This window comes from Pleurodeles waltl, chromosome 1_2 (assembly GCF_031143425.1).
Source record: "Pleurodeles waltl isolate 20211129_DDA chromosome 1_2, aPleWal1.hap1.20221129, whole genome shotgun sequence".
Lineage (NCBI taxonomy): Eukaryota > Metazoa > Chordata > Amphibia > Caudata > Salamandridae > Pleurodeles > Pleurodeles waltl.
In genome coordinates, this window is record NC_090437.1 from 161,190,196 (window position 1) to 161,209,689 (window position 19,494).

General features: G+C 43.4%; 1 protein-coding gene across 4 annotated transcripts in view; it reads left to right on the plus strand.

Moving 5' to 3' along the window:
• Window positions 1-19,494, plus strand: part of SLC4A4 (solute carrier family 4 member 4) — a 623,315-nt gene that overhangs the window by 584,144 nt on the left and 19,677 nt on the right. For all 4 annotated transcript variants that reach the window (XM_069236872.1, XM_069236873.1, XM_069236870.1 and 1 more), the window contains exons 21-23: window positions 10,202-10,270; window positions 14,679-14,852; window positions 15,097-15,258. In XM_069236872.1, coding sequence (XP_069092973.1) covers window positions 10,202-10,270; window positions 14,679-14,852; window positions 15,097-15,258 — 405 coding nt within the window. The remainder of the gene's footprint in view (window positions 1-10,201; window positions 10,271-14,678; window positions 14,853-15,096; window positions 15,259-19,494) is intronic.

Below are 19,494 nucleotides of genomic sequence, written 5' to 3' on the forward strand. Positions count from 1 at the left end.
TCAGGGGGGCGCTGTGTTTAGCAGAAACTTACGAAACTTGCAATTTAAAAGCGCCTTCTGAAAAGTTCCTTGTGCGTCTAGCCTTCAGGAAACAATTAAAATGTCAGGATACCTCTTGTGATTAATGTTCTTGCTAGAGCGAAATATCTGCATTTTGTCTAGCGGCAGCTTTGACTCACCATAAAGTAGTGTAGAGGGTTAATATGCCTGCTGCAAAGACCATAAACTATATTTTATGTGGATAGCTGAGTGGATTAGTGAAGCCACCCTTTACAAGCTCTTTGAAACAAATAAATGTATGTGATGGGGGGCTATGGAGAGATGAGGGGTGGCTTTCGCCGGGTTATAGTGAGTGAATCAGAGTAGGTTTTCATGGGCGCCAAAAAAGACTGTCTCACATGGCGCCTCCAGTGCTAAAACTGACCTTGAAGGCAGCCGTTTGTTTGCTACAGGGAAGCATTTCCTAATTTTTTCATATCTTGTTAACTGTTTGAGCACAGTCTGAGACCTGGCAGAGACTTATGCTAAATGACCTTTTGGCAGTTCAGATAAACAAAGGGTAACTTTTCATGTGTTACTTTTCCTTAATTTTTATTAAATAGACAGCTTCACTATTGTATTTGATTTTAATAACTATTAAAAATAGTGGTTTAATTATTTTCCTGACTGGTCCCATTACAGTAGTAGTACTTAATATTGCTTCCCATTGTTTATCTTGAGGTCAGCAAGCCTTCCTACAGTGAAAGTAGCTTTTGGGTGCTAGTCACTGTAAGGACATGTTAACTTTAAATTTCCACATGTCCTACTTGTAAACGCCATGCACTCTGTCTTATTGGGCACAAGATGTTCATAACTTGTTACTATTTAAAATGAAGCTTCTACCTGTTTGAAGGGTTTATTTTGACAGGTCACTGTATATTTGTGCACTGTTACAGACAAGCTCCAATGGTAGGCCTGAAGCCATGCATGCACTGCTGCTATAGTGGATGGCCCAATAGGGGCTGCAGTCCACCAGCGGCATGTAACTTCCAGGCCTTGGTACATTTTGTACCATATACTAGTGACGTATAAGCAAGTTAAAGAAACCAGTTGAGAGGATGACAATCCAACCATGTTTCTAGGGAAGCACAGGCAAATTACTACTGGTTAGCAGGTGTGAAGTGTTCAGAGCTCCAAAGCCAGCAGAAATATAAAGTCCAGCAAAAGGCAGGTGATAGTTGCACTGTCAAACCAGACCTAAAAATTCATATAGGTTAATGACTGCCCGCCTCCCATCTATGCTGCTGCTGAAGAAAAACACTTTAATAGCATTCCAGTGCCATGTGTGCAACCATGAAAGTTCAAGCTTAGGCAGATAGATAAATAAATTGATCACAGCTGCGTGGAGTGCAAGCACATTTTTGGTGGAATCACACAACTTCTGCCCCATCAAAACAGGTGCCCCTGGCTCCCAACGTGTGGGTGGAGCCAAAGCCTCTCTCTAGTGATGTTCACCTAATTGTCTGTTGATCACTGCACTGTCAAAGCAGACCATAAACAAGCATTGGCAATGCAGTAGACCTGGCTTTAAATGAGTGTTGTATGGTAATGTGAAGCATTATGTATATGTATATGTATATGGATATGTATAGTACACGAGTAAAGAGGATATGTATCTGTGAGGAAGCAAAGAACTACAGAATAATATTGGTGTAGGTTAAAAGATCAGCTAACAGTTGCACTGTCAAACCAAACCTAAATATCCATGTAGGTTGATGACTGACATCTTCCCATCTGTCAACTACCAGAGGAAGGTAAACACCATAAATTATCTAGTTATGTATGACACCATTACAGTGTCATATGTGTACCCCTGAAAGTTCAAGCTAACGCAGCAAAGTAATCACAGCTGGTGGATGGCAAGCACTTTTTTTGTGGAAGCACACAACTTCTACACAATCAATACATGTACTTCGGACTCCCGCATGTAGGTGGAGCCCTGGGCCTCTTTAATGGGACTCCACACCATAAAAAGATGTATTGATACATACAGTTAAGGAGCAGTATTTGGTTGCCACCTTGTGTTGACTTGCTTTCACTGCATCTAACGATGATTGCATTGTACTACTGCAAGACCCAGGAGACCTCTAGTCAAACACTTAAGTAAACAAGGACCAATCAACAAATTATATTACATAAAAAACATACAATAAAAGCACAGACCAGTACCCACAAAATTAAATTACAACTCACCTTCTGTACAATTTCCATGTGTATATTTTACTAACATAGTGTCCATGATTAAAATACAAGGCTCACCCGTCACTCATTAAAACCAGTGAAGTGGTGAATGGCTGCCAAGCTTTGCTTTGTCAAGTGCACACGTTGCTTGCATAATCATTTCACCAGCAGGGTCGTGTCCGTGCATTCCGCCTTCACAGTTGATTAAACCAAAGGCAGAGGAAGGTGAAGGCCCTGTTTCAAGGTCACATGCAGGGTAATTTTGTTCTCTCCAGCTAATTGGACACGTGTTTTCATATTCATTTCTTGTGGCTTTTTCACGTGTTACAGGCCCGGATTCCGACTTGCATGGCACTGGGGTAGCTGTTACTGTAGCACATGGGTACTCACAAACTTTTTTCCGGGGGCCAAAATTACAGTCTAGTTTGTGGCTGAGGGTCACACCGATGGGCCTGTGGGGGGTGGGTGGGGTGAAGGGGCAGGGCGAAAGGGCGGGGCCAAGGGGCAGTCCTACTCGGGTAAAAAAACATTACTAGACAATGCTGTATTTCGAAGGCAGATGTAAGTAGAAAGCTAGATATTTTGACAATACATTTGTATTGTACAATAGCATTCTTAAGAAGCATTGCATGGTAATCCTCGCTAAGCGGATATTCAGCACAGGTTTAACTGAGACCGAAAAATATGTAAGTCAAAGAAAGATATACTAAGAACTTATTTTACACTTTATGTCTCTTGTTAGTGTCCTGTAATCTGGTACTGTATCTGAAACGACAAGCCTTAAGAGTTGATCCAGATATAAGTCTATTAGCTTATTTCTGAGTTTACTCTTCAACAGTCCCATTGTGGAAAACAAACTTTCACAAACATATGTTGACCCGATTACTTTCTGGGCCTCTATAAAAAGAAGGGGAAATTTGTCAGAAGGGACAATGTTCCTGAATTCTTCTGGTGCCTGCCCCAAAAAAGATGCTTCGAAAGCTACCGCTTTCATGGGACATCAGGTGGAAAGTATGGTACATAAATATCATAGGAAAGATGCAGTGCTCGAGAATCCCACAGAAACAGATGCACAGGTATGCATACCTCTTCCCACTCCACATACACGAAGGCACACATATAAGCACATCAGGGGCACGCACACTCAAACATAATTACACAAACAGAAGTCACGCTTATTGCTGCGGAGCCTGATGCATGAAACTGGCAGCTTCATCCATTAGAACCCAGGCAGTTGCTGTGCACTTCAACCACCATTACTACCATTAGGCTTCAGTTTCTAAGAATGCAAATAAATAAAAATTGGGCAGACTAGAATTACAATCAGTGCTTAGTTTGTGCTTGTTGTTTCGGTGCGGAGCACCAGCACTTATTTTTTAGGGCTGGCACTTATTTTTCTGCCTCAAGCATTTATTGCGAGCAAAAGACACATATGGGAAAGACGGGAGAAGAGAAAAATGAAAAAGTGTCACAAAGGGAGAAAGCAGAAAGCTGCAAGAGTGAGCTGAAGGGGGCAGGGAGTGGCTTTATATGGATTTAAGATGCCCAAGATAGCTTCAGGATTACGCTGCCTCAGTATTCCGTGTTTGCACATTTAATTGCAGCAGCAGCGTGTTTAGGAGGAGGGATCTGGGCACTGGCACGTTTTAATTTACAAATTAAGCACTGATTACGAAACACACACCCCTCGTGACCCGCCCCTTGAACCCCCGAACCCTAGACAACCCCCCAAAACTCCAACCACCCATAGGGGAGCAGATTGTGGGGCTTACCTTCAAATCAGGGAGAGTGAAGAGATATTGATGCAGGTGACAAAGGTAGTGGGAAGCTTCCAAAAGACAGTTTCGAAGTCACCTGACTTTTATAGGGTCTTTGTGTCCCGCTACCGCAAGCGTGTGACGTCACCCTGGCTCCGGCCGCAGGGCAGGAAAGTCAGAAGAGGGCCTCTGGAATGGGAGACATGCACTCCAACGCTGCTATCGTGCATGCTCCAGCCGTCCTCTTTTGTGTTTACCAACGGGAAGTAGTCGTAGACTCTTAGGAAAAAAGGTCCGTGGGCCGCCACGGAAGGTCTGCTGGGCCGCTGGTGGCCCACGGGCCGTACTATGAGTACAACGGCTGTAACATAATTTTCACACCAATACAGTTCAATTACAAGGAAGACCCTAATAAAATGGGAACTACCGCGTGGGGCCAATTCCTAGTTAACAAAACTGGCTTTTTCGTGCCTTTCAGCAGCAGATTTTCCAAGTTGCGTCATACTAGAGTAGTCATTACTGTAGGATAATTTTGCGCCCGTATTGTGCAATTACTAGAACTACAGCGTAGAACCAATTTTTCCAGGTACCAATTTTTCCAGGTACTAGAACTACAGCATAGAAACAATTTTTCCAGGATTTTAACTGCATAGGATGCACCATTCAAAGGGGTTTTACTACTTACATGTACCAACTGCCCGAGCAGGTGATAAATGTATGTGCGGCCTGTGGGGAGAAGGGTGATGATAGTGGGTGCGCAAGGAAGGGAAGCAGAACTTTTTTCTAGCAGTGGTCCATATGCAAAAACACAAAATGAGACTCAGCTACTTCTTTAGCCAAAGCATCATGCAATGTTCCCATCCAGAATTACAGGCCAAAAATATCGGTTATAGTTCTCCTACATCCAATAGAACCTGGTATGGGAAATCTAACCCACTAGGAATGAGGTGAAGATGAACTCCATGAGGTAATTGCTCTCTGCCTGATTCACAATCATTCCCGCAGTAGATATACTGTGAATAGGGCATACAGAATTGCATTACTCCCACTGGGCCATAAAGAAACAGTAGCCCCCACTGGGATCGAGGATGGCTAGTGACTCTTGGAACAGTGGCCCCATAAAGAGTCAACCTTATGCTCTGCTGCCGAGAGCTAAAGCTGCTATAGTTACCAGTCCTGTAAAGACTACCTATTGTTTATCAGTCTCTGGAAAAAAATGAGTAATTACCAGCTGAATCAAACTCAGAATTACCGATTCCCTTGTATTTCCTTGCTTCTTAGGGGTATACACAGGATAAAAATCCATGTTAATTTTGTCCCACAGTGTGGGTGGTGCCAGTGACTCTGGTAAGGTGGCAGTACCTAATCTCATAATGGGACCCATGTAACTAGGTGCAGGGTCCCGAATCTTTCCATGGGTAAAAGAGGATGAAAGGATCATACAGATTTATGATTCATGAAATTATTTTGTCCAAAAAGAAAGCATCTTACCTCACTTCTCCAGCAGGCAACTTAACATAAATGTTCTGAAGTGGCTTGAAAAATAAATGTGTACATACTGTGCAGCACCACTGCTTCCTCTTTTTGACTTGTTGAAGTCACATTAAACTATTATTGAAAGCTTGAGGCACTAAGATTACTGAAACGCTCTTAAAGTTAGAACAGATCTCTATTTAGTAGTGACTCAACCTGATGTTCAAGTTATACAAACGAAAATATCAATCTTTAAGTTTTTTTTAGGGCTTGGTATAGGGCAAAAGATTATTGTTTTCAAACTCCAATGCATTCAACATGCAAATCATTGGTGAGCATATACTGTCTCAAGTGAAAATCCCTTGCCTAGCTGTAAGAAGTGAAGCAAGGGAAGGTGGGAAAGAGTAAATTGGAAAAGTAGAGGGGCAGATGAAAAACCTGCCAGACAGCATATATTTATTGGTTTGAAAAACTGCTACTATGCAAAAATGTGGTGTGATAGTTTTTCTTCATGCTCTATTTTTTTCACCTCAAAATCATCAATAAAAGGATTTGAAAAACAATCAGTTTTATCGTCTGGGCGCAAAATGTTGGTTTGTAAAAATGCTTTATTCAGTCTTAACCACAGGCAGTTACTCAGGTAGCATCCCATTGCCTGGTTATTTTGTGCACAGGATGAAACCAAACACAGATCAGGTATGGGGGTGCACCAGAAGGAACAGACAAGCTCCAAGTGAGTGTCTACTCCTCCTTTGAGTGGTAGATCAAGCTTTCAGGGGTAGACTAGGAAGCAAAAGCAGCCCTGGCAAAACTTTCACACCAGCCCCAGCAGAAAATGTGGACCTTCAAAAACTAGCCTCCAGTGACTCTAGTCCCCCACCCCTTTCAGCTTGAGGAGAAACCCAGTGAGATACATGGCAAATCTGACCCTGCAAGCAGGCCCAGGTATGTTTCAGGCTCACTGGACCTCATTGGTGAGTTGCTGCTGGAACCTTTATTGTACAGCAAGTTTGGGGCCCACGTCGTGGCATGCTGTTTCTACTTAGGGCACCCAATTTGAAAACTTAAAAGTGATGGATGGAAAAGCTTCAATCAACCGGTTGTTGTAGGAAGCTTGCTCTCTGTATAGCGGACCAAAGTGAGGTACACTGTGCGAAGAGTCCATGCAATCTCCAGAGGCACAAATGGCAACCCAAATGCTCTCTTTTTGGGTAGTGTGGTCGAGCAATTAGGCATATCAGAGGGTAGTGCTAAGCAGGTAGGGCACACACTCATACAGTATTTGAGATACACACTCAATAAAGAAATCCAACATCAATTTATAAAAATAACACATACTTTTATATAAATGTTGATACCAAGATCACCAGAATCAGGTGAGTACTTTTTGAGTTAGGAATGTTTAGACTTTGCAAAAGTAGACACTTTTCAGGTATATAAGATGCAGTATTGTTATGCTCTGGAGGAAGAACAAGCACTGCATACAGGTATAGTACAGCAACTTACAGGACCAATCTCCTGGACTTGGGGTAAGTCCAGAGCCACACCAACAGGTCACTTTGGGCAGCACAGGGACGGCCAGGTGCAGCGGTGTAGTTCATCGTCGGGTACTCTATGTAAGTCTATGGGGATCGGTCCGGTGCTGCAGGGTTGGACTGAGAGCCCAGTACGGGTGAACCACTGATGGGGTTCAGTTCTTGCGATGCTTAAGGATGTAGTGGCACCAGTGGTCCTGCTCTCCTCAGTCTGGGGCATCTGGGTGCAGAGGTGGTTTGGACCGTCAGGTTTACTATCACCGAAGGCAGTTATGGTGCAGTGGACCCCCAGAAACATGCTGCAGGCATGGACTGGGGGATCAGTCTGGCGGAACCAACAGGTGGGCTCGGGTCTCACGAGCCTGGGGGATGTAGGGACACCTCCTCTTCTCCTCGGTCCGGGGCATTCGGGCACAGAGGTGCAGTGACCGTTGGCTCTCCGTCACCAGAGGTGGTCAATGTGAAGGGGGGGTCTATAGAATCAGGGTGCAGACACTATCGGGAAGACCACAGAGGGCAAGCTCAGGGTGGGCTTCGTATCTGAAGGGCCTGTGGACCAGGCTGACACCGTTGGCCCACTTCAGCTACAGCTAGGCGGCTCAGGTGCAGTGGGGATGGCCGGTGTTGGGTTTTTGGCAGTATCGGTCCTCACAGTTTTTTCTTGGGTGCAGAAGGCAGGGGAGCAGCTCCTTTACTCCAAGGGAGTTTTTCTTGGTGATTTGCAAAGCACTGGCTGTTCTTCCCGATTTCTTGGAGGCTGCAGGACAGGTCAGTTGCTCCTGGACGGTCGGGTGCAGCAGACAGGTTAGCAGGGTTTGGGCCAAGAGCATCTTGCTCTGCGATTCTTGGGTTCAGCAGGCTTCTTGTCCAGTCCTTCATTTGTGTCCAGCAAAGATCCGTTTAAGGTGAGTAAAGGGAAGTAGCCATTGGACTTCTTACCCTTCGGATCATTACACCCCGTATATAACCACTTTCTGTGGGGGAATGGTCATCACCCTGTCCAAAGTTCCTAAATTCACCACACACAAGATGGCAAAATTTCCTAGGCTGTGTCCACTTCAGGCTGGTCACCCTAGGGGTGTGTCCAGCCTGGACGTGCAGCACAATTCCTGCATAGCTAATTTGCCTGCCTGCCCAAGTGCCAGATGAGCCCTGGGATGGAGGGTTGGCATCCTCCCATGAAGAGAGCCAGCTCTGCATAACGAAGAGGGTGGGTTTCTTTGAAGCCTCCTGCCTTGGAATGCAGGTCATCCTGTGGGGAAGGGTATGTAACACCCCTTCCCAAGCAAGCTTTGTTTTTAATTTCAAGAGGGCAAAGGCTCTCATCCCTTGGGGGTCAGATTCTTGTCTGTTGGTGACAAACTGATTAGAACTAGTCAGTTAGCCCACCAGCAGTTGGTAGGTGTTCAGCTGGTACCTCTAAGTTGCCCTTTGGGTGCATGTATTAAAAAATCCATTATGGAATCAGTGAGGATTTGTTAAAACAAGATGTTTGACACCAAACATCCCTATTTTCAGTGAAGCCATCATTTAGCTGGGGAACTCGTATTGACCAGTGTCAAGCACATGTACTTAGAATGGCTTCCCTATTCACTTACTATGTCTGAGAATCGACAAAGATGTAGTAGGGCATTTTGGTTGTGCAGATATGCCCACACATGTAATATAATGCACCCTGCCTTATGGCTGTAAGGGCTGCTGTAGGGGTGACTTGCAAATAGTACGTGCAATGTTTAGGGGACATGTCACACAGGCTGCATGCCATGTTGTGTTTTCACTTTTAGGGAGCACCTTGTCACGCCGCCTGCAATAGCAGTTGGCATGAGTTTGGTGCTGGGTCCCTCAGAGTGGCACAAGTTGTGCTGCGGCTCTTAGTGACCCTCTGCAGCACCTAGGCCCTAGGTACTACAGGTACCACTTACTAGACACATACCAAAAGGTGCTACAGGGCCTGGTCACTTGGGGCTCAAGTGACAGGTGTCTTGTTTTGGGAAAGGAACATTGGCACTGGGGACCTGGGTAGGAAGAACCCAGTGCACTTCCGTCAGAGTTGCATCACAAGACAGGCAAAAAGTGTGTGTGTGGGAGAGAGGTACTGCAACCAGAACCCATTTCCCTGCAGCTGTCTGATAAAATATCAATGCTAAAAATTAAACGTGGACAAAATATTGTGTCAAAAATATTGAGGACCAAAACATCAAGAATGTAAGTGCAAATAGGTTTTAAGTATAGTAAAACTTAGCTTACCCATAGAAACATACTTTCACAGTATTTTTGAACTCGATATTCTTAACACAATACTTTGTCCACATGATATTTTGGAACCAGTATTCTGTCCAATCAACCTAATCCACCGGTGATAACTATTGGCAGCTTTCTATTCTATCACTTTCATCTTATTTTTTTTATTTTTTTTTATTGAGGAATAAAACCAATAAATCGTAACATAAGCCAGTATGTCATATACTCAACAATGTAGTAGGATGTGAACTATATAAATAAAAGAAATAAGATTAAACTGAATAACTCACCAAAAAGGCAACATACGGAGTAATACTATAGTAGAAAAGGAGGAAGAAAGCTAGAAGGAGAAAAGAAAGAAGGAAAAGTGAAAAGAAGAAAGTAACCAGAATATCAAGTCAATTTAAGCTTCTTTTAGCTTGTTTTTGCCTTTACAGACAGTGACCAATAATATGTCAATAAGCCTTGGCCCCTGATTGACTGCATCCATCTGCATGGGAACACAAGCGAATGAGGTGCTTTTGCTCTCTACATTTTACCTAAAAAATAAAATCCAAACTTTACTGTGCTCTAGAAGAGCTCCAGTGCGCTTTGAGATCAAACTATTCAGACGAGATTCCAACTGATCACCAAGCAAGACAGGGACTGAGATAGTAAAAGATTGGAGAGGCGCCTCACCTTACTCTCGTCTGACACAGCTCCCCTCGTACTTGGACCATGCTATACAAAAAAAGAGCATTACATGAAATGCTACACTCCACGCGGCACTTAGTAAAATAACAAATACATTGAATAGGTTTCAGGTACACATGTCTGTTGGGAATGTTCAGGTCCCTGGCTCGGTCAAGGGGGATGTGTGCCCCCTTCAGGTACTTTGTGGGGGGGGGGGGGGCTTAAGGTTTGTTTTGCCACTGTGGGTATATGGTACTTTGTGCGACGAATAATGAAGTCTCTTCGTTCTGTTCCCCATTTCAGTTTATTCCAATGCCGGTGCTCTACGGGGTCTTCCTGTACATGGGTGTCGCTTCTCTGAATGGAGTCCAGGTGAGTTCCCATGGCAACACAGCTCCTTGTTTCCACCATTCAAGTTCTCACGTGTGTCCTCAGGGTGAACCAGCATAATCATTAACCATTTCTCTTTTTCCCTTCCTTGTTCACATCCTTTCACGTGCCTGCCGCCCCTCCCCCACAGATACCTTTCTGTGGCCCCACACACCTGATTTCCATATCATGGATTGCTGGCAAGGTTAGCAGGTGTTTACAAACAGTAGCACACCTACGTTCTCACTTGGGGGTAGAAGTCATTCGACACGAAAGCAGGCAGCTAGTAGTCTTTGAAGCAGCAGTGGAAGCAAACACTGCAAATGGCTCAAGTATGTTCTTGGAAGTTGGACTCTCTCATCCAAATCACGCGCTGACTGCTCATTGTGAAAGTACTGGACTCTCCCGTTTGCAATCACTTGGTGACGTTGCTGGTTATGAAAACAACATACAATGACCTATGCCGCACATGGTCCCCTTTTCTGGAATTCGATGCCCCGACGTCACTGAGGGCTATGTGAATGTGAATGAATGTAACTGGCATAAAGGTGAATGGTTTATTCCTGTCACTTTCCTTTATCGGGGACAAACGTACCCTTGGGTGTTGAGACAGGAGGTCAAAGATAGACAAGTCCCATTTCAATTGCACATAGAGAAGCCAGGAAACCTCTTGTTCACCAGTGGTTATTATTCTGAGTCAGTTGCGTAACAAAGCGCCCCGCAGCCCCTGCGGTGCGGGGTTGGGGGCGAGCTCCAGGAGGCCCTCTCAGTACAGTACTCTGGCTTGAAACGCCCGGTATGAGTTCGGAGAAAGGGGTGGGCGGGGTGGGCCTCCGCCCCTGAGTCCAGTTGTAATCTTGATTCAAAACACCATTACAAATTATGCAGGAAGAGACACAGCTCAGATAATATCCCACTTTTGTATTTTATCAGGAAAAATCCTAGTGAATTGCAAAGAAAGAAAATAGTTTGGGAAAAACACAAAGCACGTGAAAATCTGTGCTCAAAACTCAAAACTCAGAATGATTCAGTAATACAGCACAAGGTAAAACGCACATGCCCCGATATCAGGTTCAATAGGATGTGGAATTTCCACTCTCAAAAAAGCAGCTCTTAAAATCACCCCTTTACTCTCCCTGCAAATGTCTGCGTTTTTTGCAAATAACTGAAAGCAAATGTGCGCAACATTGACCCATGAGGGTCAGAACTCTGCCACAACGCTAAAGCAACCCCTTTTTCTGTAAATAATTCCCAAAAAGATTCAGTACCTTGATTTTCAGAAGACATTTGTAAATCTCCACTAGCAGGCCTTCACCCTGGCTTAGATGCGGTTTCATAAATGAAGAGAATTTACAAAGGTTTCCAAGAGCATGCTTGAGAACCTGCAGTTTCACAGGTGCTCCTAATAAAGGTTTGTGAAATCTGACTTATGACCATGCAGAGGCATTTCTGCATGCATAATTGTACTTGGTGTAACTGCAATACATTTATGCAGTAGCACTTTATTTTTCCCTGGGGTGAAATCTTTTCCGGAGAAACACACACATTTTAAGGGAATTCTGTTGCCAATCCCACGCTGAAATGTGATTTACTTCTGCCCTTGATAAGATTAAATCTCCAATTATTTCCAGGCTGGCATTGGTCAAAACCACAAACACTCAGGTTTTTTGTTTACCAGTTACCAAAATTTCCCCAGCATTCCCACCTTGGAATGCTCATTCACCACCTCTGTAGTGTAATCTGCTCATACAGTATTACACCATCGTCAGACAATAATGTGCCTGAGTAAATGCACTTATAATACTGCACCTGATTAGATAAATTTACAAGTGCGAGTTCATCATTCGTGAATTGCTTTCTGTCGCAAATCAAAGCAAATGAATGTGTAAGGTGCACTTTCACGCTTAAATAGTTTTGAAATGTGGGCCCATAGATTGTAAATGTGCCTCACTGATATCATGAAAATTCGACAACGATCCAGCTTTCAATGATGTTGTCAAACATGGAGTGAACTGTGAGCTGTCAGATTCAGATGGAAATAACAGGTAGAGTTCCTCATGAGACCTGCAGCTGACTGATGTGTGACTTTAATTGCTATTGCCAGGCTAATTTGCTCTTGTACAGTTTGATGATAAGTCCCAACTTCGAAAAACATATACAGAACTTTAAGTTTTGAGTAGGGGTGAGCATAACTGGTGTAATTCTCTCTAGCGTAAATAGCCGCAATCACTACAGAATTACTTGTCATTATGTATAATTGTGTGAAAATCATAATCTAACATTTAGCGCTATTTTCTTAAAGCAAAATGCACTCTTGCAACCAAAATGGGCTAAGAAAATAGCAGTAAATTCTATAGGACATCAACAGCAGTCGCCAGCAGCCTCTCACTCTGTCTTAGTTTGTTGTGCCTGTGCTCCTGCGGTACGATTTTTTTCCACAGATTACTCTTAATAACTCAAACTGGTGAAATCATGTAATTTTGGTAATTTTGCATCAGAGGGTAATCCGTAATTACTGAAATTACTCCGATTACGCTGACGTAATTAAAATTTCTCCCAAACCTAGTTTTGAGAATGTGTACAATCCTGTAACTGTGCCTGGAAATGTAAGTGAATCTTAGCATCCCAGACACACACTTCATTCACTATACTTAGTCCAGAAGGTTGTCTACATGGGAGTCAGTCCAGTGGTTTGTGCACTGAGGAATTCATGTAAGCACATATTTCTTTCTTTTTGTAACAATTTATAAAACGGTTTCCTTGTGGAGAAACCCTTTCTTTTATAATCCTTTTGAAATATGTGGCTATGTCTAAAGTTTTCATACAAGGCTGCCACCAGTGCACTTGTGACACACCAACAGCCTGTACCACTGAAAATAGTCTTTGGATCATGCCCTTTGGCAAGGACTATTAATTGATCATTCACATTAAAGGAGACCAAACCATGCCCTAGAGAAGCCACAGGAGATCCACGGGTTATGTGAGCCATAGACCTCCAAAGATGACTCCGCTTTGTCCCCTCCTAGCATGTCCCTACTTATGTGCAAATACGCCTGTTAGTACCTGATTAACTACCCAGTACATCTGGCTCAGTGCCAAGGCTCTCCCTGGTGTGCAAGTCTACTCATGAAGGCAAACGAGTGTGCCTCACCCTGCACCCTCTAATCCGAGAACTAGTATCTGGAAAGAGAAGAGTTACAAATAAATGACCTTTCTCAAATTCTGTGGCCGCTCACCCATCTCAGTTAAGCCTTGAAGCCTACTACAGAAGAGTAGGCTCTTTCTGTATAACGTGGTGGCATGTTTCTTTCACAAGTACTTGGGATGGAAGGACGCTCCAAATGAAACCCTGAATTGGCCAGGGTATTGATTATCGATTTCAGACTTTCTGAGACAAACAGTTCTCTTCACTTCTAATTGACCTAAAAAAACGTATAAGGATAGTGCTGGCACTAGCTATGAGCCCGCATTTTTCTGATGGGTGGTAAGGAGTGCATTTCCTGCCCTTGGTCGGATAAGCTCTATGTTTATTAAGTGTTTTTTTTTTCTTTGAAAACAAAAAATGACCTTGATCAGCAAATGTTTTTTTCCCTGCCCCTGAGGGTCATTAATTGATTTCCTTTCCTGGAACTGCATGCGTGGGCTCACCGTCACTAGAAGGAAATAAAGTGACAACTGCCCAGTCGTAAATAGGGTGGATTCTGACTTTTTCCATGGCCTGGAAGTGTCTCCTGGATGTTTACTGAGATTATTGCTGTTGTAACTTCACACTCCTGATTCCAGCCCGTCCACATTTACCCTTTGGATTAATTTCAGCTCTTTAGCCTCACTCACTCTATTGAAGTTTTGAGGTAGTTCCCTTTCAATGCATTCCCTCAGTTTCACAGCAACAATTCCAAATGTGTATTGATCTTCTCTGAAGGCCTACACTACACTGCAGCTTTTCATGGCATGAAACTGAGCTGTCATTCCCCCTTGATGAGCCCCCAGGAGAGATTATTACTTCGGTCATCCAGCTCTTTTCTGAGCTCATAGTTTATCAGAAATTAATTTGAGTGTTTTTTCCAGTTAACTTCCTTTCCTCAATGTATGACACTTTAGTCTCACACAGACTCCTTTGAATTTCTCTCTAAGGCATGCTTGGGTGATCTATCAAGCTGCACGTCTCCATTTGCAACACGAGACACCTTGGTTTATCAGTGCCCAAAAAGGCATGGTACTTAGTCCAGCCTTGAAAGTCTGACTACTGCTTTCCAAAGAATGAAATTAAATGTCCAGTGGCCGATGTTTTTGGTGTTATGGCTTTTTCAGATATATACTACTTACCAGGTATGTGACGACATGTGTTGGTTGTCTTGTTGCCTCAGCTCAAGCGGATGACATTAACTTTTCTTTTTCTCCCCACTCCAAGTTTATGGATCGTCTGAAGCTTCTCTTGATGCCTCCCAAGCACCAGCCGGATTTCATCTACCTGCGTCACGTTCCACTACGTCGAGTGCACCTCTTCACATTCCTCCAGGTGGTGTGTCTGGCCATGCTCTGGATCCTCAAGTCAACGGTGGCTGCTATAATATTCCCAGTGATGGTATGTGAGAATAATTTTCATAACATATTCTTTTTCATTGAATCACTAAAGAGAATATTACAATTATTTGAGCAAAGGCCAATTTCCCCTAGCTCATCCCCCACATTCCAGTGGATCACCTAATACAATTATAGCAAACCCTTTTATTTCAATCTGTAGTTTAAAGACATGGGCAAGAGGCCGAATGCCATACATGTGTGCACATTTTGAGTGTTGTCCCTGGCTACTATCTTTTTCACTGCAGATCCTGGCACTTGTGGCTGTCAGAAAGGCAATGGACTACTTCTTCTCCCAGCATGATCTCAGCTTCCTAGATGATGTCATCCCTGAAAAAGATAAGAAGAAAAAGGAGGACGAGAAGAAAAAGAAGAAGAAGAAGGGGAGCGTAGACAGCGACATTGAAGATGTAAGAAAACCCTTTGTTTTCAGCAACGCTTTAGTACAGCAATAGCCTTTTAAAATGTGTTTCTGAATTGCTTGAAATCGCAGGGCGCAGCCCAGCCTTGAAGCCAAGAAGGTAGCGGGTGTGGTTGCAAGGGTGTGCAGACAAGAACAGCAGAGGGTGCTCAGCCAGAGCTAAACAGACCACTTTACTTCAACATCGTCAGCAATTTTGCAACATTTAAGCTATTTCTAACATGGCTGCTGCAACGTCCCATGGATAGGAGGTTTATGATTCTTTAGCAAAAACATTCTACTACAGCCTACGGCACAACGGTTAGCCACGTGCAGACCAGCTTAAATTTTCATAGAAAATGCATTCTGCTTGCTCCACACGCGCAAGTGTTTTTTAAATGCTGCCGACAACAGAAAGCACTTCACAGGGCTGCGTTTTGCAGGTGCAGACTAGTTGCACCGTTGCTTCAGTGCTGTTTTAGACTAGTGGACCACCATTTTTAGGGTTGAGCGCAAAGTATTCTGTACCTTTTGTTATCTCTCTACGGGCTTGTAACCACACCCATGTCAGGCCCATCACTTTGGTTGGTTCGTGGGCTTGCCTTTTACAATTCATTTAATTAGTGGAAGGAATGCCTACATCATGCCTTTTCCGGTGTTTAGCCGACCTCAAGCGCACGGGCCAACTACTGAAAACTTGCGAGGCTCCTTGTTTTCAGCATGGTTGCTAGACTACTTTGTTACATGGATATTTGCACTTTTGCTGATTACATGGATATTTGCCCTTTTGTGGGTTACATGGATAATTGCACTTTTGCCAATACATTTCACTGTGAGCAAACGTCTGTTTCATTTTGCGTGTTTGCTTTGTGCTCATAGCGGACATCGCCTCGCTTAAGTGAAACTGTTTTACTTTTCAGTTTATGTGGCAAGAAAAGTCTGGTTAGGAGTTTACAACGCTAATAGCATTAACTCGAGTAAACGTGAGACCCATTGCATTGCAAATGCTTGTTAATTTGTGGCTCTAGTTTCACAATTAAGTGGGATGTCAAAAGAAAGCTGCTCGCTTTTTAAGTGCAAACTTTCAACATGGTTATTGACATGCTCATGGCAGCAAAGGTCTGCAAGAAAACATCATTGCACCGGGTAAAACCAGATCCTTGATAACTTACGCGAAGGAGATGGATCCTCAGAGCTCTTTTTGTAAACCACCAGATCATTGACCGATAAGCCCCCAGTTGCTTCCTAGCGAACAACACACACCCCAGGCCTAGAAACAGCAGAAACACACCTAAGAACCCACCTATGCCACATTAACTAAAGTCATGCTATGTAGCGTGTCCTGGCTCTGCGTGGAATCCTAGCAACAGACGATAACAGGTCCAAACACTGACCATGGCTAGGGGTGGGGGCCGTTTGTCATTTTTTTTCCCTGTGAAATAGGTTTTACCTTTGTAGAAGTTACAGAAATCACCCAAACCACCTTTTTGTGTGTGTGTGTGTGTGTGTGTGGGGGGGGGGGGGGGGTCACATAAGTGACGATAGCTCTCAAATGCAAAATAGTACTTTATCAGGACCCGTGTGCATTGGTACAACACTTAAATCAGGCGAACATTACACTAGCGCAGCACGTTTTGTAGATATGACACTGCACAGCCTCACTAAAATAATTCTGTGTAATCTCACGGTGTGCTTAAGTATAAAAAGGTTACAGTTTGTAGGCTGTGTGAACATGACAATAATGCCGGGCCAAGGCAGTATTCTCCCAGCGCGTGCACGCAAATGGTGATTGCTAATCATTCTTAACTTCTTAACTAAGTCCTCATTTACACAATCAGCGACAGACGTGAGCACACCTGAAGGTTTTCATCTTTCCTCGTGTGCGGAAGTGTCGAGCTCAGTCACGCGGTAAATGGCATTTCAGAGTTTTATTCTTAATCCTGGTTTAACATTTGAGCCGGCAGAGGAGCTAGATGTGTTTGATGTTGGTGGCCTTTAGTCATGCTGAGAATTATATCTGACATTTATGCAGCTAGTGATCATATTACACGCTACACTCTACATAATATGGATTCAGTGTCTTGGAGATCACTGAGTGGGGGCTAGTGTATTGCAATCAGTGCTTAATTTGTAGTAATAATAATATATACGTGTGAAGTTCCAAAGCATTTCGAAAGAGCCCACCGCCGGCGCTGCACAGTGCCTCCAGGGTTCCCCAATACCCTGGCTGACGTGTCTCAGTTCCACCTCATGTCTCTTCCCCCCCACTACACTTTATGTCTCTTTATTTCACCTTTGCTGGATTTTTTCATCCTGCTTTCCCCTTTGTAGCACTTTTCCTGTCTTTTTTCCTCGTCCTTTTTCCCTTTTCCTTGGTTGTCTAGCTCTGGGTCAAAGTCTGACGATGAGAGTTAAGTCCAAATCAGCACACAGGGAGTGCCCGCCAGCTGGAACCTCTGGTACAAACTAATCACTGACTGCAAACACAGCAACACTGCTGTTTTCTAGTTTTCTCACACCAGAAATTCCAGAAAACAAAAGCTTTCAGGCACAGGTGAGGAGTCAGTGGGTCTCAGACTGAGAAATGTGCACCACCAGTGAGTCAGCAAACTGGGAAATTGTAGAGGAGGGACAGAATTTGTTTGTAAATTAGATGACATTTCCTTTAGGTGGCTTAACGTTTACCAATTTGAGAAGGAATACATAGGAGAGAAAGAACATGCCTACTTCCCAAAGAATGCCACTATTTCTTCAGTACACAGGTGTACGAAATAAGGTATTTCTTATGCATAATTTTGTGAAAATTTCCTGCACTGCGTAAAATATGTTTTACTGGTATCCTGTGTGAAATTTTACCACAGGAGAAAACCTTGCTTTAAAGAAGACACAATATATTGACAGGAGACTGTTAAGACGGAAAATGTCTCTGGGCAAGACAAATCAGTCTACTGCATGCAAAAAAGGCACAAAATTGCATAAGATGAAACTTACAAATTTCACAGATGTAATTCAAATTGTGGCCAGTTTTAGTTGTTTGTATGTGTTTGAAGTGAAGCATAGTCATTTGTTTGTGGGTGATCTGCGGTACCAGTGTAGCATTCATACATATTATAGAGAAACATTGGAAAGTCATAGCTTTTTTATTACTCTCTGTGAAAGAGGCTTGAACTCCTCCAGGAAAGGCTGAAATTGGGGTTGTGTGCTATCTTAATTTGCCCCTGGAACGTAGTTAACTGCAAGACTTTCAGACATTGAACTTTGGCGGGAAATTAACATATTATTTTCAAATGATAATTGTGTTTTGCTGAACATTGACTACATTTTACACCACATCCTTTGAGCTAGGCCGTGACCACTCATCCATCTTTACTGTGAAAGTCAAGGAGCCTTGTGAAGTCATGTAATGTAAGGGAGATTCATAAAGTGGACTATTGCCCACGGAACGAGCTTCTAGGAGTGTATACCAGATAAATTACAACCGAGCCAAGCCTTACAGCTTAGGGAGCAGCGAAAAGCTGGGTTTTTATGTCTTTGAAGAAACTAACTCAGCTGGAGATAGTTCCCAGCTTCTGTAGTTCCTGCAACACGTGGATCCACAGTTTGGCTCCCAGGAATGCGAAATAGCAGCCCCTTCTCTGACATAGATGATATTTAGGAAGAAACAGCTAGCCAGGATTAGGAGATCTCAGAGTTCTTGGGAAAGAGCAAGAGACGATTACGTTTTCAAGGATGTTTGGACCAGATTTGCAAAAAGCACTATGAACAAAAGATAACGTTTTGAATTGTATTCATTTACATATTGGTAACCAATGAAGGCCCTCAATTTTGGACGAAATGGAGAGTGTTTTAGGAAGATTAAGGAGCAGCATGGCTGGTGCATTTTGAGCTAGGTGCAAATTTTCAAATAACATTAGAGAGAAGACCTAAAGAGAGTTGGAGTAATCCATTCTTGGTGTAATAAGGGCATGCACCACTATTTTCCTAGCAGACTGTGTAAAGAACCTAGGGTCAGATGTAGCAAAGGTTTTTACCCATTCTGTGTCTATGGGAAAAAGTGTTCGTACATATGGCCCCTAATCACTTTCCTTATTTTTTTTATTATGCTGGAGCAATATGCAGAGCCTTGTAGGACGTCTTCTCATCACGCTCTCTGCACCCAGTGTGTTATGTGCTCATGTAAAGCACTTTAATGACCCTGGGCCAAGTTTGCGCATACAAAATTATTTAAAAAAAAGGATCGCATAAA